Here is a 22,583-nt window from a genome sequence, read left to right on the forward strand (position 1 = left end):
GAAAAATATTTTTTCTTGACTTATTACCTTAAAGAAAATTTTCCTTTAAAGAAATGTTTTTAGGTGCAGACGATAAATTCTTTAGACGAAAAATCTTTTACCGAGCCAACCTAACACAATTTTTGAATATCCAAGATAATACTACTTTTAGCCAAAGAAAAAGGAGGATTTATTTGTGACAAAGATTTTAAATTTCCTTCATTCTCACACACACACATTCAACCCCTCCTTCTGTGTGTTTTCCGCTAACTTGAGCTTCAACAGTTGACATAACTTGAGGGGCTACCTCAAGTATCATTTGCGTTAATGGGCCTTATTATGGGTCTAGGACAAGTACGATTTGTATAAATAATGATGATTAGAGACAGAAAAAGGTACTTTTGCATTATTACTAGAATTAACTACCATTGATTTTTCTAATCCTAAAGATTGACTTAAGCGTTGAAGTGTCTTTTGCAAGTACCCCTTTATCCCACTCGGGCAGGTATAACAAAAAACTATCAAGTGTATTGCAAATGACAGGTTAATACTACTAGGATGAGGATAAAGAATAAGAAAGATAAGAGTTACAAAATTATCGATGTATCATCATGCAGGTACACATTCTAAATCTTTGTAATAAGTTTCTCTAAATTTAGCAAGTTCTTCTTGGGAAAATGTTTTAAAAAACCGACTATGCTTTGCTTTATTCTTTTCACCAAGAAATTTTTTCCTTGGAGTCTTTATCAATTTTGAAATTTTTATCATATTCAATTAAATAAGGTATGAAAAGGTTGAAGAGTTCTGATTTTCAAAAATTTTTTATTTCATATTTAGGTGTGTTGAGCTTAGGAGAGCTTGAATCTTAAAGGAGTTTTGATGATCACAACAAGTATACAACAACAACTTGGAGCACAAAAACAAAGTCAAAGAAGAGTCAAGAAAATGCTATGAAATGGAGCTATGTAATAGAGCTTAGGAAATAAATTGTTTTGAATGTGTTTTTATATTTTGTGTGCTTAGTATGCTTTGTGCATAATCAAATCTTATCTAAACTAAGTAGAGAGTATATGATGATGAGTTAAAAACATTGGAAAGTTATTTTGAGTCTTAAAATGAAGTTTTAAGAACTAACTCAAAATAATCGATTATTGTTAAATATAATCGATTATTCCAGCTAATAGGCTAAGTGGAATGCCTTGCTGTAATAATCGATTATTTGCCAAAATAATCGATTATCCCAGGAACAACTCTCTGGAATAATCGATTATCCAGCTAAATAATCGATTATATTGTTCTTGGTTGGTTTCCAGAAAACCTGAAGAACAAAATAATCGATTATTCTTTAAAATAATCGATTATCTGTGTCTGAAACTTTTATAAATAGTTTGAACTTTGAGAAACTTCAGACAAGAGTTAGAACTGATAATCAATTTGTGAAAAACGTTTTTGTGAGTCTTTGTGACATCTTGGAGAGTTTTCTTTGTGAAATCCAAGAGTGAAAACGTTTGTGAAAAGCTTTGTTAGAAGATCATCATCATCATATTCTTGAAAGGGGAAGATAAAGATTTGTTCAAGAATTCCAGGTGAATTCGTTCCTTTTATTCTTTGTGAATCTTTGTGAAAAATCTTGAGAAGGGTTTCTCAAGTGGTAAGGTTTCTTGTAGTGGGTTCTACAAGGGGTGCTTTCTTGGGGTCAAGAAAGTGGTTATCTTTTAGTGTTGAAGTATATGCATGTGTGTGTGCTTGTAAACCTTCTTGCTTAAAGATAGTGGAACAAATCTTAATCAGGTGTTGATTAAGGACTGGATGTAGGTCACATGTGGAGTGGCTGAACCAGTATAAAAGACTTGTGCAATCTTCTTCTACCTTATCTTTTACTTTGTGTAATTTCTTGGTTAAAATTTAAAGAAGATAAAACTTGATTAACAAGTGTATGTGAATCTTGATGGTTTAAATTTGTAATTGAACATTATTGTTGAACCTCATTATGTTGTAATCAAGTGAGCATATTGCATTCATATTTTTGTAACAAGTCTTTAGAAGAGCTTCATTTGGAAATTCTGTCATAGAAAAGTTTTGATTGAAATTAAGATCCAAAATACTCTGATAAATTTTTAAAAGGGTCATTGAATCCAATTCACCCCCCCTCTTGGATTGTGCCATTCTTTTCTAACAAGGTGTTGGTATTATTGGGTCTGGGTTCATACCTTTCAAGGATAAACCTCTACTAATAGAAACACTAGATCTAGGTCTTTTTAAAGAGGATCTAGCACTATGGAAATTAGAAAGTCTAATAGAGTTAGTTTTTCTAAGGGGTGTAAAAAAAAACTTCTACTACTCCTTTAATATCCAAGCAACTAATAGCCGAGTATATTAAAAATATATAAATATGCACACATAGGATCTATCCAAATTGTAATAAGAACCCCTTTTTAGAATAGGAATAGACTCCCCTGTCTTTGTCTCTTTACAAGATAACATACCTAAGAATTTACAAGATCGAATTTTAGCCTTGTTTAAAACCAACCTTTATCAAGGCCCTTTTTACATTAATAATTACGAAAATTAATTTATAGCTTTGTTAAGTTTCCACAAATACTAATTACAATATTCTTATAGATGTTAAAATGATAGATGAATACTAGAACCCTAGAGCAATTCCAATTACTATAATTACCATTTTTACTATACAGTTATGAAAACCCATTTGTCCCTATTCTGAAAAATACTCTATTTCAAAATATTATGAATAATATTCTAAATCCTTATTCTGAAATACATATATTTATATACACACATACATATACATATACATGTGTATGTGTGTACATTTATACATATTCACACATATACATATATACACACACACACACACACACACATATATATATATATGTGTGTGTGTGTGTGTGTGTGTGTGTGTGTCTATATATATATATATATATATATATATATATACACACACACACGCACACATATAAATAAATTTAAAAACTTCTATAACACTTCTAATAATATTATGTTAGACATGAAAATGATGGAAGATGAATGAAATCAAAATTAATTTCTAATTCCTATAGTCTATAGAATAAATTATAAGGTAATGAAAACTCAATTAGCCCTTGGAGCATTGTTAATGTCTCCAAAAGATGAAACCACTTTACTTCTAGTAAATCTAGAAAAGGTAAATGTAGTTGCTCCTAAAAATTTTAAGACATAATGAAATACTAGTAGTTTAAAATGAAAATTTTAAAATGATTATGTGTATAAGAGATGGCATTGATCAATGAAGAAATATCAGGATGCATGATATGATAATCATTATGAAGGATTATTGTGATGTTGAGGATAAGTCCAGGGCTACAATTTGGCAAGTTACATTTAATAGTTGTGATATGTGTGTGATGTTATAGTTTTAGAGTCCATGCATACATGTTTTCTTGTAGGATAGTGAGTCTATGCAAGTAGGTCTCAAAATTCATCTATCTAAACCTTGAGTGGTATTATAGTTGGGAGCCTCTAACAAGAATGGGTGGTAACCATGACCGGCTGTAACACTATGACATGACCTTGATAGGAATCCCTTGGTTGAGGATGGAGCAGGGGGGATCACCATAGATGAGGTGGTCCCAACACCATAGATAGGTCACGTTCCATGGCTTCTAGACTATCTTGAGTTGAGGATGAGGAGATTGTTATCAGATACATGTAGAATTAGGTTCATGCATTTACGCAAGTATATATTGTAACTGCAATTGATTGAGTGGCCTGAATTGATATAATTGAGATGAGTATTGTCTTTGATGATTGAGGATGAATACCAATGAATGTATGAAGTTTAAATGTGATATTTGTTTGCTTAGTGCTTTTCTTATGCTTCATATGTACTATACATGGATGATATGTATTCCTATTTATTATTTTGTGTGTTTGGGTTGATTGTCAATTGCAAGCTTAGATCATATACTAGAGGGGGAATTTGATAGAGGCAAAACTTGATGCTTCATTGGTTGTTCCAAGATCTTACTCTTATAACGTGACATTAGGGTTAGAGAGTTCGTGTTTCCTTTAGTTTAATAGAGATTACCAATTTTATGTTTCTTTTTTGTATTGTTGGAATTTTATGCAGCTAGGCATTATGTGACCAAAAATTATTTCTATTAAATTTTTTTCAATAAAAATTACTTATTTAAGATTTGAGGTAGAAAAGTATCACATATGGTATTTAACAAATTTATGATTTTTATCTAACCCAAATAAGATTTCAAATAAAGTGAACCATAAAGATATAATTAGCTACTCACATCATACCAACGCAACTCGTCTTGTAATTGAAATGCCACACCAGCTAAGCGTCCAGGTTTGTAATAGTCCATCCTTGCAACTTCGTGCAAGATTGTGCGACCTTTGTCTGTGATTTGAGGAAACAAGGATTCAAGTGCACCTTTTTTTCTAATGATTCGAATAACCTTTTTCTGACGATATTGGATAGCCCTAGCCCATTGACAATAAAAAAACAAAAAGATAAGCATGAAAGTAAAAAAAAAAGAAAAAATTAATTAATTTAATACACACTATCAAAAGTTTCAATTAATTACTAAGAAAAATAAAAAATTAAAAACTAGACATTGAATTTACCTTTATTGATACAATATTTGTCTAGTAAAATTAGAGGAGTTTTACTAACAAACTATTTACTATTAGTTAAAATTTATTAGAAATTACAAAAACATGAAAAAAAAATTTATGAATAAAAAGTAAGACTTCCATAATTTATTATTTCTCTATATGGGTTAAACTTACATGTTCAATATGTTCTGCCCATGTTTAGTAACATGAAAGATAGCTGAAGGATTCGCTTCAAGGATTTTTTCAACAATTTCTATGATTCCCGTTTTAGCTGCCATGAGTAATGGTATTCGCTCATGAAGAGATTCTTTATCAACCTTATGTCTCTCTTGCCTCTTACTTTCACTTAACCTTCTCCTTTTGGCCACATTGAAAGGAAGATGTGGCATTGTAATCAATGTTATCCATTTATGGTCATTATGAGATATTTGCCAGGATAAATCATATTGCACTAAAATATTTGCTAGACTTTCAGCTAACTTATGTTTTTTCTTTTGCTTCCACATATGATCAAGCCCTTCAAACTCTGCAATATCAATCAATCATAAAGAAAAAAATAGGACATATGTTTAAAACTTCAATAAACAATTGTGGTTTAGAAATAAAGCATACATTTAGAAAACTTTTATAACTTATCCTTTAGATGAAGGTTTCAAAATCCAATTGACAAAATATTTGTATGAGACTAATGGTTATCATTATGAATCTCCTAATTAGTGGCACAAGCTGACTTATCTCAAAAACTCGAAGGATTATATCCTCTTAATTAGGTAACCCTTAGCTTATCAATTTCTAGCTCATCAATTCAAGATGTTGACATCACACAAATATAAAAAGAACCAAACAAGGAAGGTCTATTACTATAGCAACTATTGTATACACACAAATGTAACATGTAACCTTTGCACACAAACAATTAAAAAATAACACTCATTAAAATAAAATAAAAAATAAATAAAAAAGACACAACAATAAAATTTGATTTGAGTCACTTGAACTCTTCCCATTTCACTCCACTATTACCAAACCCTTTAACCCATACATCTTTCATGAAAATTTCCACCTTGTTAACATACTCCTCCGTCTTAATCAAATATTTTACTTCCTCGGTCTTCCATCTTTTTTACATTGCATATTGTAATATCTATGCATGCATGTCACAAAAATACACAAAATAATATTAGACAAAACCTCAAGGATAAACTAATTGCTATAGTTAGTAAGATCACAAAATCTAAGGGTATGTCCAACAGGCAAGGTGAAAAAATCAAAATGAAAATGATGTTAGTTGGAAGACTTGAGGCCATTTGATTTTAGAAAATGGTTTTTCGTCATATTATTTGTTTTCACACATGTTTTTTGTCATCTTGTATTCTTGTTTGTTTTAGGAGAAAACAACTTTTCATTAATTTTTGTTTTCATTTTCTATTCTCACTACTTCTTACTTAAACTTCTAAAATTAAGAAACAAAGTAAAGACAAAGTGACATTTTTTAATTTAAAGTGAAAACAAATATTCACTAGTTATTGTTGGATAGAGGGAGGAAATAGGTGAACAATTGAAAATCTACTTCAAGCTCAATTTCTTTTCACAAAGGAGGGCAAAAAATAGTGAGGGAGACGAAAACATGTGTTGCACTCCAATTTTTACTATGCAATAATTTGACTTTAACCAACATTGTGTAATTTTTTTCCTTCAAACTTTTCACTAACCTAGCTAAACTAAGCATGCCCATCCAACCTATTCTAGGAACAAAGTTTCATTTGGGACACCAATTTATTTGGGTCCATGTTGACTTAGTTTGTTAAAAACAAAAGTTATGTTTTGGTGAATGGGCCAAAAGCCCATTATTTTCAATATGCTAAGTTTTATTAGCATTAAATGTGGTGACTCTTGTAGATGAACCCTAGAGAAAGAAAAAAAATCAAATAGTAGTACGTGGATTTTTGTGCATTGTGCAACAAAGAGAAAAAGAAGAATTTTCTGAGAAAGAGTTGCAAGTAGCTTGGAGAAAAGTGGTTGGTACCATTTTTGTGTGTTTTGGTTTTCCCTATTGTCTTTTTAAATACCCATTTGAGGGTTTTCTTGTATGGTTATCCACCCTAATGGTCAGGAGTGTTTTTATAATGATCCAAGATGGTTCCAAGAGGATTTGTGGTTTATCCATTACTTATTATTAGTGAAGTTTTTAAAAGACTAGGTCTTGTGGGCTTTTACCTCACATTAAGGGTTTTTCTACATTAACATTTGGTGTTTATTAATTTCTTTTTTTTTGTACGTCCTATTATAAGTCTTAAATTATCAGATTGCTTCTAAAGCTTATTATTATTTTCACGAGAGAAAAGAAGATCCAATTTTGTTTCCACTTAATTGTCATTATTTGTTATCTTTCCCCAAACAACTAGTATCAGAGCTTCAATTGGTGGCTCAAGTTTATTTTTTGAAGATTGGTGAAGGTGATGTCCCTAGTATAGTGATTAAATTTGATTCCACTAGTTACTCTATTTAGAAGTCTCAAATGGAAGATTTTTTATTCTCTAGAGACTTGCATGATCCCATTGAGGCTAATGGCACCAAACCAGTTGATAAATCTAAAGAAAAATGGAAGAAAACCATTAGAAAGACCATTGGTATGATCCGACAATGGATACATTAGAGCATCTATCACCATGTGTTAAGTGAGACTATTGCTTTTAACATGGGGAAGAAATTGAGTGAGTTGTTTGAGTCCAAAAATGCAAAGAATATGGTGTTTTTGATTAGAAATATGGTAAACTTGAAATATAAAGTTGGTTCCTCGATGAAGCATCACTTACGAAATTTTCAAAATTTGATGAATGATTTGAATACTATGAATATTGTATTAGATGATTACTTGTTGGCATCATTGTTACTTAGCTCATCACCAAAAAATTAGGAGACATTGGTGGTGTCTCTGAGTAACTATTCTCTTAATGGAAAGCTAACCTTTGATATGGTCAAAGATAGTCTCCTGAATAAAGAAACTCAAAGTAAGGGACAAGGCATAGCTAGATCTTTGACTTATAATGAAGCTTTGGTTGTGGAGTCAATTAAAGATTACTCTACAAATTTATGGCATAAATGTCTTGGTTACTTGAGTGAGAAGAGTCTTGATACTCTTGGAAGACAAGGGTTGTTTCCCATTGAAGGTACATCTCTTGAAACTTGTTATGATTACCTTGTTGGTAAGCAACATTGGATTTTTTTTCGCACTTATTCTCCCTGTAGAATGCCACATATCTTGAATTTAGTTGACATTGATGTTTGTACCATGGATGCTAAAACCCTTAGTGTTTACTCTTGTTTGTCACTTTTATATGTTGATGACCATTCTACAAATGTGTGGGCTTTTCTTTTGAAATCCAAAGATCAAGTACTTAATATGTTCAAACACTTTCATGCATGTGTTGAAAGAGAAATAGAGAAATTATTGAAGTGTGTTAGAGCAGATAATGGTGGTGAAACAAGGGTTCATTTGAGCACTATTGCAAGGCCCATGACACTAAGCTTGAGAAGATAGTTCCAAAGACTCCTCAACATAATGGGGTTAAAAAGGGAATGAACCACACTATTGATGATAGAATCGTATGCATGCTCTCTCATGCTGAATTACCTAAAGCCTTTTGAGGTGAAGCGTTGAGAATTATAGTACACTTGATCAATTGTTTTCCCTCTATTCCTCTTGATAGTGATGTTCTAGAGAGGGTGTGGAAAGGGAAAAATGTCTCCTATATAGAGTCACTTGACAGTGTTTGGCTACAAGGTATTTGTCCATATCCCTAGAGATGAGATATATAAGCTTGATGGTAAGTCTAAATAGTGTATTTTCTTGGGTTATGGTTTAGATAATTTTGGTTAAAGTTTTTGGATTTAGTTGCTAAGAAGATTGTCAAAAGCAAAGATGTTATTTTTCTTGAAGACCAAACCATTGAAGATATTGACAAAAAGGGGAAGCTAAAATAGGTTATTTGTCGGGACGTTGAGTTGATCCATAACCTCCTACAAGGGTCACTAATAATAGGGGAGTACGTGAATGCAGATGTGGAGAATATAGTTGATGTGCCTTAGTTGAGAAGATTTGCTAAAGAGTCTTATTTTTCACAAAAATATTCCCTTGATGAGAATATCACTACTACAAAAAGGATAATCTAAGTCGCTCAATCTAAGTCGGTTTATTAAAAACCGATGTAAAATAAGACGCGGTGACATTTTTATAAATAAAAGGAATGTAATCTAAGACGGTTTAGACAATACCCGTTGTAGAATAGCCTACACAAATATATCTACGACGGTTTATAGTAAAACCGACTTAGATGTTAAGTGATCTACGTCACTATTTATATCAAAATGACTTAGATGGAGAGCCAAAAATAACCTGGCGCGTTCTCTCTCAATTCATGCGCGCCCTTCGGTCTCCCATCCACGTTCTCTCTGGCCTCCACCTCCTCCGTCCTCCGCTCCTGCGCCCGCCACATACTCTCCTTCCCCCCTCTTTCCACATTCTCTCACGTAACTATAACTGCCCCTTCCGCTCACTAAACCCTAAACCCTCTATTCTCTATTTCCCTAACTCATTGACTAACTCTCCTCCGCTCACTTCCTCCGCAGGACGTTGCCCCTTCCGCTCGATTGCGGTTGCCTCGATGATTCCGCCATCGTCTCTGTGCAGTCGTCGGAGAAACAACTGCAAAGAGAACCTTGCGTTTCGTCTTGTGGAGGTGTTCCCATGACTTTGCTTTGTTATGTTCTTTGTTTGAGACTGTTCTGGCCTTTCTTCTTCTTTGTTCTCTGTTCTCTTTTGAATTATGAACAATTTTTTATTTTCAGTTTGGATTTTTAGCATATATACATGAACAATATTAAATAGGTTAACCAGGGAATGGAAACATATACTTGCTTTTATCACATGGCCAACTCTTTGTAGACTCGAGGATCCCTTCCACCAAATTCCATGCTCAAACTCCAATTAAAACATATTCCACATTCAATTTATATTTCCTAACATTTCCATATGTTAATAATATAATACATAGACAAAACATTGTTAGATCATGTGCCCTTGCCTAGCTGCACCTCTTAATTCTTAATATTTATCTTGATTTTCTTTGGTACTCAAATATTCTCTAATGTCTCCTTGAAAGAAATAAATATATTCTCTGTATGTTATCTTAATCCTATAGATTCTCTCTGTTTTTTACCCTCCTCCGCAAGATAGAATTTCTTATTATTTTTAGTACAGTAGCACTTTTTTTCCTTCAAGTAAAACAAGTAAATAAAGACAACCTTTCTTCTGATCTGTCATATATTTATTCAGCAAATTTGAACCTTTTAAAACTACATTATATTTCATGGGGGGGGGGGGGGTAAATTGGTTCATTTTTTTCACCCCTCGTTTTCATTGTCTTGAAATTTTCTGACAGTGGTCCTAATAGTGCAGCAAAAGTTACCATCCTTCATATTTGTCTTTTTTAAAATTTGAATGAGGTGGCGTCAAATAGTGTATTCTTAAGAATGGATGCAGGAGAGTGAATGGGAGAAAAATTTGGAATATGGACTGTTAATGCATTGTATATTATTTGTGCTGAATCCAAGGAAAATTGTTGGATTGACATGCCAAACATTTATTTTTTGTGCTAAAAGTTTATGGGGACTATGTTGGTTGGTGGGATTGTTAGGACTAGTCCCAATATTCAATAAACTAAGAATGAAACTATTTTTGGTTTGTGCTTGTGTATGGCCTTTTTGGCAGTGGTTTGTTCATCTATTGACATTTCAAGGTTCAAAGGATAAGGTCAGTATTTTGAGAAACATTTATCCTTATTATGATATTTTTGCAATTTGCAGGCACTTGCCATGGAACTTGTGAGATCTAGGAAAACAGTGAACCGTCTTTATGAAAATAAAGCACAAATGAATTCAATATCGATGCACCTTGGAGAGAGTGTTGGTAGGTTTTTCCATGTTTTATTAGCCTTAACTTTATGTTGCCATATAACAAATTAGGACCATCTAAGTTAGTTACTTGTGCTTGATACCAGGTTTAACTGAAGAGATTTAATCTTCTTTAATCCCTCTTATTAACTGAATAGTATGGGTAAATTTGTTTAACGTAAGTGAATTTGTTGATTGATTTGTTGTGAGGAAAATAATCACCTGACTATCGGTTGCTTCTGTCTTTACGTTTTAGTTTTTTAGGTAGAGAGGAGAAGATGGCTGGGATATTATTCTGGTGTGCAACATGTATATCAGTTTGAACATTGAAGATTTGTTGTGTGAGTCACTTAGAACAACCTGCTGGCGGTCAAAATTACAATTTGATTGTGGGAGCACAATCTTAATAGTAAGATTGTGTGGTTTTTCAATTTTTTCTGGCTCAAGTGATCCTAATCCAAGTCGGACACAATTTTGTGTGATCAGTGAGTGACTTGTGAAATCTTTTTTGAAGTTGACTGACTGATCTTACCAAGTTTGCTGAAACTGACCCATTATTGTTGAAGACCTGACTGATCAAAGAGCGCCGAGGTTATGAAGATTGTCAATAACCTCATGAAGGCCCCTGAGATGGCTGTTACAATGCAAGAATTTAGCAAAGAAATGACAAAGGTATGCCTGCAACCCTTTTTAATGCAGAAGAATACCACTGTTTCAATTCCATCTGGGTTAGAAAACATAGTTGCATTGGTAGTTACAAGGAATGTTGTTCTTTCAGGCAGGAGTTATTGAAGAGATAGTAAATGATGCCGTGGACACTGCACTAGATTCCGAGGACATAGAAGATGAGATAGAAGAAGAAGTTGAGAAAGTGTTGACCGCAATAGCTGGTGAGACAGCTGCGCAACTTCCTGAAGCCGTGAGGAAAGAAAGGGTTAAACAACCCGCTCAAAGTGTTGGAGCCGCCGAGGTATGTGCAGTTAGTTCATTTTTCTCATAAACAAGGCTCTGTTTCTTGCCTCACACGTAACACCAATCATGGAATACATTATTATTTGTAGGAAGATGCTATAGCTGAGGGTGTTGATGATGAGGAAGAAATGGAAGAAATTAGGGCCAGACTTGCTAAAGTTAGGTCATAAACAAGTTTATTGTCTCGCAGCCTCTACCGTTAACCCTTATATCTTGTTATAAGAGAGAGATGTTTGACAACAAAAGTGATGAATGCAATTACCGTGTCTTGAAAAGGTATGTTGAAGTGGTTCTGGATACTCAACTGTTAATAACAATTCACTAAGTGAATCAACCTCCCAAGTGCTGAATGCAATTACCGTGTGTTAATTATGACTGTACTGGATTGTTTGAACTAGATGTATGTTGACCTTTCTTTCTAGATGCCTCTTAATGAAGTAGTGCTTCTGATTGGCAGGTTGAGTGTATACCTTGTCTTTGACCTGGAGAGCCTTAAAATTAGATGGAACTTGCATTGTCTTTATGGACTTGCTGTTCAAAAATTAGGCTGTGATGACTCTAAAATCTCTTCTGACATTCAAAATCATCACCAGAGCCACTCAAACTGTTCTTGGTGCATGGTTGCATCTTATTTGGAGTTTTGAATTTTTCATTGGAATCTAATGCCTCTCATATTTAATGATTTGTTTTTTGTTGCTTGTATTCTTGGTAGGGGTGGGTATACAGACCGGTCCGGCCCGTTTAAGGCCCGGTCCGTAAAACCCGTGTTTTATACGGGCCGGATAAGCCCGGTCCGTAAAATAAATGGACTTATTTTTTAAGTCCGTATCCGGCCCGCCAAAATCCGCGGATAACGGACCGGTCCGCGGGCCTAAATAATGGTTCAAAAAAATAAATTTAAAAAAAATAAAAATACATAAAATTAGAAGAAAAAAATATTTTTTATTTATAAGCTAAATTTTATCATACTAAAATTTATCAATAGTTAAAATGGTTTAAAATACTAAATATTAAAATATTAAAATAAAAATAATTACAAATACTTAAATAATAGTACCAAACTTTCAATAATAAAAGCATCAAAATGTCATAAAAGTAATTCAAATGACAAATACCTACCAACTAAACATAATTTTAATGTCATAATAATTTAAAAAATTAAATACACAACTTAATATTAAAATCATAATATTTAAAAATATTAATTAGTGAAGTCCGCGGACTAGCCCGCGAGCCCGCGGATTAAATCCGCTAAGTCCGCGGACTTCAGGGGCCGGGCTCAAAAATTAGACATAGTCATACGGATTTGAAAAAAACGGGTCCGTTATTTGCGAAATCCGCGGACTTACGGACCGGTCCGCGGACCTGGGTCCGTCTACCCACCCCTAATTCTTGGTTTGTTTGTTATTTTGGCTCAGTCAACTGGGTTTCTTATATACTATTCTTTAATTCATTTGTCTTGGCTTGTTTTTCACGTTCTTGGTTCCAGAATCTAAAGGGAAGTCCTTGGAGGAGTTGAGTGGGGAGAACGAAGATGAAGAAGGTGATAATGATCATGAGCAGCAACAGCAAGGTGCATCCTCTTCTGGTAGGACAGTTCCAGTTTAAGTTGATGCTATATATATATATATATATATATATATATATATAATAGTACAATGTCATTAGTGATGTTCAAGGAGATGTAGATGAAATTATAGTATGTATGGATCCAATAATAGAAATGTTTTTAAAAATATTTCTGATTCGTATCCAAACATTTTCTAAATCTTAAATTGTTATATATCAAAATTGCACACCCATAGTGTGCAGATATATATATAAATACATGGTTACACGTGCATGCAGCAGAAGATATAGTTTAGTTTGGGATGGTTTATCATAATAGATTTCCAGATTCCATGCTTTCATTTATCCAGATCAACTGAGCTTGTCAATTCAACTTGCCTTCTGCAGCTCACAAAAGTTCTCTCACATGCATGTTATGTTCTTTTTCTGTTTGTAGAAAAATCTTTACTTGTGTAAATAAAGTTAAGTAATTAAACAACACTGGTGGTTGTTTAGATGAGATTCTGTGCGATTTTATTCAACTCTGATTTTGCCTGAATTAACTTATCATTTGAGAACGTTTAAAATAAGGGAATATATATAATTGATGAAATTGAAACAATTATAGGAAAAAAAAATACCAGGTATATTTTTATTACACATCTTGTTTTTATATATACTTCCCCTCATGATGAATATCTCCCTGTACTTGGTAAACACCAAAACACAATTATGATTATGTATAACAATACCTTCTTAAGAAACTAATGGGGCAGTGTCACAAACTTCAACTAGTTATTTCTAATAAACTCAACCCTTAACAATAAGTAGTGTTTTAAATAATAAGTCAAAGTAAATATAACGATTTAGTTCTTTTAATTATAATTATAGTTCTAAACTTAAATTTAAAGACACCAACATATGAACCTTATAATTAGATTTCAGAAGTTAGCCAGATTATCTTATGTGCCTTATTTGGTTCTAATTTTAAATCACCTAGTACTGTCTAAAATATTGGTCATCATGGACATATATACCATTACCAAACACTGACCCCAAGTTGAGTCAGTTAAGCTGATGGAAAATTTCATGATAAAGAATCATAGTTTGTGTGTGTGATCTTCTCTGAGCACCATATACTTGTTTGTTATATAAGTGTGTTGCATTGTATCTGTTGCGTTATTGTATCTACAGTTTATTTTAGGAAGAATTTGAGTTTTGAAATTACTTATGTTGGTTATTTTCTTGGTATTTTTTTTATTAATACATGCAGGTTTTCTTGTGATTGTGTAATCTGGGCATTTCTCCATTTCTACAGTTGTCACGTATTAATGAGACTACTATTAAGAAGGTGACCCAAAAGGTATGTCTAAATTATACATGTCTTTATCATCTAATTGGGGAAATTTGTTTTTAGAAAAATTTAGAAATAGATCATGTTGAAAGGTCTAATATTACATGTAAAATTTAGAAATAGGTGAATGTGGTTTCAGTATTAGGCTGCCCAGTGCATGTCTAATGTAGTGTGACCTAATTTTTTTTATCTTCTCTTCTCCTTGTAAGAGAAAAACTCTTCTTTATGGATACTAGATTAGCCTCTCTTGATTTTCAAGTATATTGTTTCTTTAGTATTATATATATTATATAATGATGTAATTGAGCCATTTCTATAATGATAACGATCCCAAATTGGTCTCTGTTGGTTTCTCTTACATTGGATAATTGAATCAGTTTTTTCAGGTTATTTATAATTGAATCAGTTTTATTTTAAAAATTAACCTGGTTTAAAAAAATACAATTTATAGCGGTTCTAAGCAAAAATTGACTTAGATGTATATATGCACATCTAAGTCGGTTTTGAATAAAACCGTCTTAGATGTGCATATATACATCTAAGTCGGTTTTGAATAAAAACCGTCTTAGATGTGCATATGTACATTTAAGTCAGTTTTGATAAAAATCGACTTAGATGTATGTGCACATCTAAGACAATTTTGTAAAAACCAACTTAAATGTATAAATACATCTAAGTCGGTTTTAAAAACCGACTTAGATGTATTTATACATCTAAGTCGGTTTTTACGTAACCGACTTAGATATGATCATTCATCTACGACGGCCTTATCTAAGTCGGTTTTAAAACCGATGTAGATATGACAAAATAACTGACTTAGAATACAATCCTTCTGGTAGTGTATGTTGCTAACTGGTGGGGGAGAATTAAAGAGATATGAAAAAGCTATGTCACATGAAGACAAAGATAAGTGGTATAAAGCCATGTAAGAGGAGACGAAGTCCTTACATTAGAAGCATAAAACTGAGTTGGTGAAGTTTCCCTAAGGTAAGAGGTAACTTAGAAATAAATAGGTGTTCAAGTTGAAATTAGAGAGAATGGCCATAACTAAGGAACAAGGCAAGGTTGGTTGTAAAGGATTTTAGTTGAAAGAAAGGAGTTGATATTGAAGAAATATTTTCACCTGTGGTCAAGATGTCTTCAATTAAAGTTCTACTTGGCCTAGTAGCTAATTTAAACTTGGAGGTTGAGCAACCTAAAGGTTTTGCAGTCAAAGGAAAAGAGAAGCTCATCTACAAATTAAAGAAGAGTTTGTATGGGCTCAAACAAACTCCAAGGCAATGGTATAAGAAATGTGATTCCTACATGATGAATCATAAGTATGACAAAACCTCTTTTGATCACTATGTGTTTGTGAAGAAATTTCCTAATGGAAGATTTATTATTCTCTTGCTTTATGTGGATGACATGTTAATTATTGGTCATGACATGGCACAGATTCAAAGTCTTAAAAAAGAGTCAAATAAGTTGTTTGCAATGAAGGTTTTTAGGTCCTACAAGGAAAATTTTTAGCATGAAGATTATCGGTGATAGCAAAAATGATAAATTGTGGCTATCACAACAAATTAAAGTACATTGAGAAGGTATTGGAGAGATTTAATATGGGCAATTCTAAGTCTGTTAGTACTCTACTTATTGGTCACTTCAACTTAAGCATCAATCAATATCCTACAAGTGAGAAAGATAAATAAGAAATGCAAAAGATTTTGATGCATTTGTTGTTGGTAGTTTAATGTATGAAATGGTGTGTACAAGACTAGATATTGCTTATGATATTGGTGTAGTTAGTTATTTTCTCTCTATTCTCGGTAAAGAGCATTGACAAGTTATGAGGTGGACTTAGGTATCACAAAGGCACTTATTGAGTGTTTTTTTTTTTTTGTGTTTGGAAGTGTTGACTCTGTGTTGAATGCTTACTTAGATGTAAATATAACTAGTTATGTGGATTCCAATAAGTATACTTTTGGTTATATAATGACTTTTAGAAGGGGAGTAGTGTCTTGGTAGTCTATATAGCATAAATATGTTGCTTTATATTCTACAAATGTAAAATGTATTGTCATTATAGAAGCTGCTAATGTGCTCTTGTGGATGCAGAAATTCCTATAGGAGTTGAGACTTTCACAAGAAAAATATGTTTTATACTATGATAGTCAAAGTGTAATCCATCTAAAAAAAAACTCGATTTTTCATTCAATATCAAAACATATTGAGGTTCGGTATCATTGATATATAATGCATTCTAGATGAAGCAATTATCATTGGAGAAAATTCATACTAATGACAATGGCTCAGTGGTTGAAAGATGGCACAAGAAAATTCATACTAATGACAATGGCTCAAGAAGATCGTCCATAATGAAATTAGACTAGTATTTAGTATATGATACATACTTCATTGAGTGAAATTAAATTATAATAGTTGACAAGTATTGAGATGTTTTCATTTTTAATTGTTTTGGCAGGCTTTGGTGGGCTAGCCTGCCAACTTGCAATTTTATACTTTGATAGTGAAGCTTCTCAACTCTGCTCCAAACTTGCAATTTTATCTTTCTCTTCATTTTTATCACAATATAATCAAATCTATTACATTTCAGGAGATGTAAAAAATCCTTGTATAAAAAATTTACGATCTTAATAAATACCAAACTTTCTAATTTTTCCTCCACCAGTAATAAGTTATGGTGATAGAAAGTTATATATTAATATAAACTCAATCTTTGTCGTCATTTCATGTATCACGTTTATTGCTTTTTCCTAAATTTTATGTTGGATAAAATTTTATGATACATATTTTTTATATGAATTTAGCGTATTTAAAGTAAAATTTCTAACTTACATGGAAAAATTAGGTATATAAATCACATAATGGGAAATAGGACATGGAAAAACAATGTATTAACAATGATATGAGCAAAATAATTTTAAATATTAACAAAGCTAGTACAAAAAATTATGTAGTTCGTACCTGTTGCTAAGCGTTTCCAGAATTTGTAGTTGATCTTCGAAATAACTGCAATTTGTGGAAATTTCATCTAACATTATATGTATATAACTATGTCATTTAAAAAATAGAAAAAAATAAATTTACATGAGTACCTGATTTAGGGAGTTTCCTTTCATCTATTTTACCATTTTCTAAATCTGTTTTATGTTTAAACAAGCAAAGAGTTTCACCGTCTTCAATTTCATATCCATCATCAGGAAGCACTATTGCCAAATCATAACCAATCAACATTAATTACAAATATAAAGAGTGATATAGTTGTGAGATAATAATGCAAATAAGGGGAAAAAAGAGTAATTCTTATTATTATATTGGATTTTAATTACTCAATTCAATTATTATTATAAAATATTTTTAATTGAATCACATGAATCAATATAAATAGTTGTTTGTTGATTTTATTAAATTTATAAAATAAATCATGATATACCAATTTTATCTTTATTATTTCATTAAAATTTCATGAGATGCACCAATATCAACCAATTTGATAAATAACACTTGGGCAGTTTAATAGACAAGAAAAAGAATATTTATTTCTCATTTTTTTCTCATTATCCAACAATGAGAAGCACATATTCTAATAACTATATATATTTAATACTAATAAAAGATGAAAAATAAAATTAATGTTTTATAAAAATTTTAAAGTGCTTTTAAAAAATGATTATAATTTTTCTTCTAAATTCTGCTTTAAAATAAAGACCAGAGTGAGTAGAATTTTAAGTAAAAGTTAAGGTTTGAGTAACTATATTATCATACCATCTACTATAAATGTTAATGACAGATATAGAAAAAGTACATGTATATATGAGGCTCTTTATTAGTCCCATGTGAGCATGGCTTCGAAAAACCTGTGGCATTTTGGAAAGTAATTGAAGACATGTTGATCCTTTCTCATCCTTTTCAAGTGCAAGTTCTTTATCCATTCTTACTAACCAAATTGCAACATCTGTCAAAGAAGGTTATGCAATGTATTAGAAGTTACATAAGTAACAACCCTTTCTATTATGATAATTTCTTACAGAGGCAATATACCACCTATGTTATTGTCATTCTTTTAATATAAAATCAATGTATTTGTTTCCTAATGCAACAAATGAAATCAATGTTTAACTTTTATGCATCAATTTGAATATGGTATATTGGTATCAAATTAATTATTTGGGCTTTTGCCCTTTTTTTTATCTTCTCCCTCATGGAAGGACCTTCTCCAAACCATGTCCATGGTGTTTAATGCAACTTTGTCCCACGTCAAAATCTTATTAGCTTCTATTATCTTTACCATGCGAGAATACTGGCATTCTTATTTATCCTCCTTTTGAATGGTAACAATTGTCAATATTGGAACAAGGCAATGATGACCTATGCTTTTTGCTATCTAAGAAAAATCCATCTTGTTAATGGCATTGCCTTTATAGTATTGAATGGTAATTCTTGCAAGATACCCAATAATATTTACTTTTTATATATACCTTCTTTGCAAGATACCCTTCAAAAAAGATGTTTTCTTTTCTCTCAAATTAGAGAATTAAATAAGAGAAATATTCCTTTTTCTTTCCTTGCTTTTTTATTTCTTCAATTTTCAATTATACAAAAAACAAAGGTTAGTGACATGTTATGAATAATTTAAGCCATAAGAAAGGGTGAAAAGTGAATCTTCCTTAAGCAGGCTTTTTATATTCACATCTTATTCTTAATATCTTGCAATCATCTTTCTCATAAATTGATATTGTTTGTTCAACACATGATTGTATTTTATCTTTTTTATCGCATGATTGCGTACCAATACATTTTCCAACATAACTTTTTTTTTTATATATAGAAAAAGTATATTTAGACAACTTAATGTTAGGAGACAACTTATTGCCACAAAGTGAGAAAAGTAAGAAAATATAGCTATAATAGATAATACGATGTGATATAGGGGAAAAAAAGTGAGAGACATTGATGAGATGCTTAAACATATTACGATATCAAAAAATTATTGCTTAAACTGACATATGTATTATTGGTTAAAAATTTAATGAATGATAAAGTAAAATTCGTGATAGATCCATAAATAGAAAGAGATAAATAGATAAATAGAAATAAATGGATAGAGAGATAGAGAGAGAGATATACCGAAATATTGACCAATGACACTAGCGTGAAGAGCAGAACAATATTCAGATCTATGTAGATGTTTTCGAAAATTTCCCATATTATGTGTGGCTATACGATTTGCCATGTGCTTTAGCATCTTTAGCTTTCCGTACATGGCAGCCATGAAAAAAGGGGTTTCACCTCGTCGGTTTTTGTGCTCAATTAGTGATGCCCTTTTTTCTACACCATCTTCTACTTCTTCTTCTTGTTGCAACAACTCATCTTCCTTCTCAAACACAACATCAGCCATTTGCACCTTTTTACAAAACACAATCTCATGCAAAATCGTGTTCCCTTGACGATTTTCCATGTACATGGCTTGCCACCTATCTTCTATAGGCACCATTTCTATTAGTTCTTTGAGGAGTTTAGGGTTGTTAGAGCGAGTTGCAACGTGGATGGCGTTGTTCCCAAATAGGTCAAACCACTTGAGCAAGTTTTCCTTGTCTTCCTTCATTATTTTCTTAAACTCTTCCCATCGATTAGCCATGGCTGATTTTTGAGCCAATTTTGTTTTCTCACTAAACAGTGGAATTTCTTCTCTTCTCTCTATTTCTCTCTCCTCCATTTCACTCATTCTTTAGGATTCAACATATATCCAAGATAAGTTACTAGTACTTATAAAGAGAGATCGATCTAGTAATTGTATCAACTACAACACACTAATATACAATCATATACATATAAATGAATAATCTCTTTATCTTTTTCTATCTATTTATAAAGAGAGGACAAAATACGTGTTATTCAAGTGAAAATATTTAATTACTAGTATTTTAGTGTGTTATTATATAATTAAAAGTTATAATAAATTATATATAAATAAATGTTATGTTTAAATATATAAATTATATTTAAAATTTAAATAAATAGATATTTTTAAATATATAAATTATATTTTAAATTTATAATAAATAATTTATATTGTAGTACAAGGTTATTTTTATTTATTGATAATTTATTTTTAAAATATTAAAATTTAGTTTATAAATATTTATTATAAATAAAAATTGAATGAAATATGTAGTTAAAAATTCTTAAAATCATTATCGTCAAAGAAAAATTCTTTAAAATATTCTAACATAAAATAATCATGTGTGTTTAATTTGTGTTTAATATATAAGAGTTGACTATTAAAAATATAAATAATAAATATATACTATTCAATTGTATTTGAATGATAAATATTAAAAATAAATGCATACAAGAGAAGTGACTTAACCAACAAATGTTTTTTTAGGAAATTATGATATTCAAAGTAACTGAACATAGTAACTCTTTGTATACTTCATTCAAAAAAAAAGTATCTCTTTGTAATTAGTTTTAACATACAAACTGTTAAATAAAAAATTTTATTGAGTAAATGTAGTTAATTTATAAGTTTTAGCAAAAACAAATTGAATTCTGTCATTTTTTTTAAATATTTTTTATATTTTATTAATAAATTTATCTTATCATATTACTACTACAGGAACGCAAATCTACATCGATTCTGGAAGGTGATTTACATCGGTTTTATAACCGATGTAGAATAGAGCGACGTAGTAATAAAAAAATTTCTACATCGATTTTTTAAATCGATGTAGATTTTCGCAAAATCTACATCGATTGTGAGGAAACCGATGTAGATTTGAACGAAAATCTACATCAGTTTTAAATAGAACCGATGTAGATTTGCGTTCAAATCTACATCGGTTTTCCTCACAACCGATGTAGATGTGGACTCAAATCTACATCGGTTCTAATTAAAATCGATGTAGACTTTATTGTAAAAAAAAATTCTGTTATTTTTTTACATTCTTTGTGGGTTACCTGTATAAACATATTTTATTTATAACACCAAACCAAAACCCAGAAATGCAATCAATTGGATAGGACCATTCTATTGCTGCAGCCATTGTGTATTGAATTTTGATGTTTATGTTCAAATTCTAGCCAGTAGCCACTAATGCAATGAATTCTATCCCTTAAACAATTTTGGAACCTTCCTCCATAAACAGAAATCTCCTATACTAACTAACATAACCAAATTCCATGAATCAAAAACCGGAAGAAATAGAAAAACAAATCAATACACACATGTAGATTATACCCACTTAAATAACTTATATTTGTTATGAAGGATGATTCAGATAGTTTCTCTCAAGGTTTACTTAGTAGTTTTAGAAAAAATTTCTGTTTCCATCAACAAAAAATATCTGTCTATTTTTTCCATTTCAAGAACAAATTCTCTTCAGCAATTACAGTATCATTAGTTAAATATTTGTGACATAAAATTCAATATATCTTGAATTATGAATAACATTTACTTTAATACAGTTCAATATTCCGCACATAAAATGTTTCTAGTGTAGGTTGAAGATCATAAGTAGTTTATCTGTTAGAAGTCAGAACAACCCATGAGAAAACAATTGAGTCAACTTCATTTCTGATATAAGCTCGTGATTAAAACTTTCTAACCTGCGTTTAAAATTTTCAGCTTCTTTCATGCATTGGGGTAATCCTTACCAAAACTACAAAGCAAAGTTATTGAAAATCATAAATGAAATATACCCATTTGACCATATTGTGACTTTTAAGCTTTGTAGTTTGTGGCAATCTTTATGGCTTATGAGAAGTCTACCCTTAAATCCAATGTTGAAATATTGCTAATGATTTTGTTTTTGCAGGACTAGTATAGATGCACGTGATATGGGTGATGAGAAGGATCAACAAGAGAGAAGGATGAAGGCAGATTTTATTCAACAGTTGGTGTTCTCAACCATATCCGAGTAAATGTGTTGGTAGAATTTATAGTTACACTAGTCATGGATTGGTAGCAGCTCCTTGCATATTCAGATAGGCTCTGATGCTGATTCAACAGGCACCGAGTTTTATTGTGCTCTATGGGTTTAGGGGATGTTTAATAGTCTAAGCAATAGTTATATTCAGCCAATGTGTATTTAACTATATTTCTTATCTTTCGATTAAAGTTTGGCTTATGGTACACTATATA

General features: G+C 31.4%; 2 protein-coding genes across 10 annotated transcripts in view; one reads left to right on the forward strand and one right to left on the reverse strand.

The window, feature by feature from the left end:
* LOC109812492 (uncharacterized) overlaps positions 1-20,214 on the reverse strand; it is a 54,098-nt gene extending 33,884 nt beyond the window's left edge. For 2 of the 3 annotated variants that reach the window (XM_083070898.1, XM_029274216.2), the window contains exons 1-6: positions 19,568-20,213; positions 18,246-18,395; positions 17,536-17,646; positions 17,405-17,449; positions 4,786-5,137; positions 4,287-4,476 (exon numbers count right to left, since the gene is read on the reverse strand). In XM_083070898.1, coding sequence (XP_082927024.1) covers positions 4,287-4,476; positions 4,786-5,137; positions 17,405-17,449; positions 17,536-17,646; positions 18,246-18,395; positions 19,568-20,165 — 1,446 coding nt within the window. In that variant the 5' untranslated portion in view covers positions 20,166-20,213. Of the gene's footprint in view, positions 1-4,286; positions 4,477-4,785; positions 5,138-17,404; positions 17,450-17,535; positions 17,647-18,245; positions 18,396-19,567 lie in introns of all 3 variants that reach the window. The other variant, XM_020376469.3, reaches the window with a different exon arrangement.
* Positions 9,006-22,487, forward strand: LOC145955757 (putative vacuolar protein sorting-associated protein 24 homolog 2). 7 transcript variants are annotated; one of them, XM_083070900.1, is made up of 9 exons: positions 9,006-9,141; positions 9,241-9,350; positions 10,477-10,579; positions 10,820-11,235; positions 11,342-11,533; positions 11,625-11,811; positions 13,025-13,123; positions 14,357-14,446; positions 22,258-22,487. In XM_083070900.1, exons 4-6 carry the CDS (start codon positions 11,158-11,160, stop codon positions 11,703-11,705), a joined length of 351 nt encoding a protein of 116 aa, XP_082927026.1. In that variant the 5' UTR covers positions 9,006-9,141; positions 9,241-9,350; positions 10,477-10,579; positions 10,820-11,157; the 3' UTR covers positions 11,706-11,811; positions 13,025-13,123; positions 14,357-14,446; positions 22,258-22,487. The 7 variants fall into 7 exon arrangements, with proteins under 7 accessions (XP_082927026.1, XP_082927025.1, XP_082927031.1 ...); XM_083070899.1 differs by lacking the exon at positions 22,258-22,487 and adding an exon at positions 16,902-17,093; XM_083070905.1 differs by lacking the exon at positions 22,258-22,487 and adding an exon at positions 16,902-17,093 and having other exon boundaries at positions 13,025-13,108.
* The last annotated feature ends 96 nt before the right edge of the window (positions 22,488-22,583 follow it).

Source organism: Cajanus cajan, chromosome 3 (assembly GCF_000230855.2).
Source record: "Cajanus cajan strain Asha chromosome 3, NIPB_CcT2T_4, whole genome shotgun sequence".
Taxonomy (NCBI): Eukaryota; Viridiplantae; Streptophyta; class Magnoliopsida; order Fabales; family Fabaceae; genus Cajanus; species Cajanus cajan.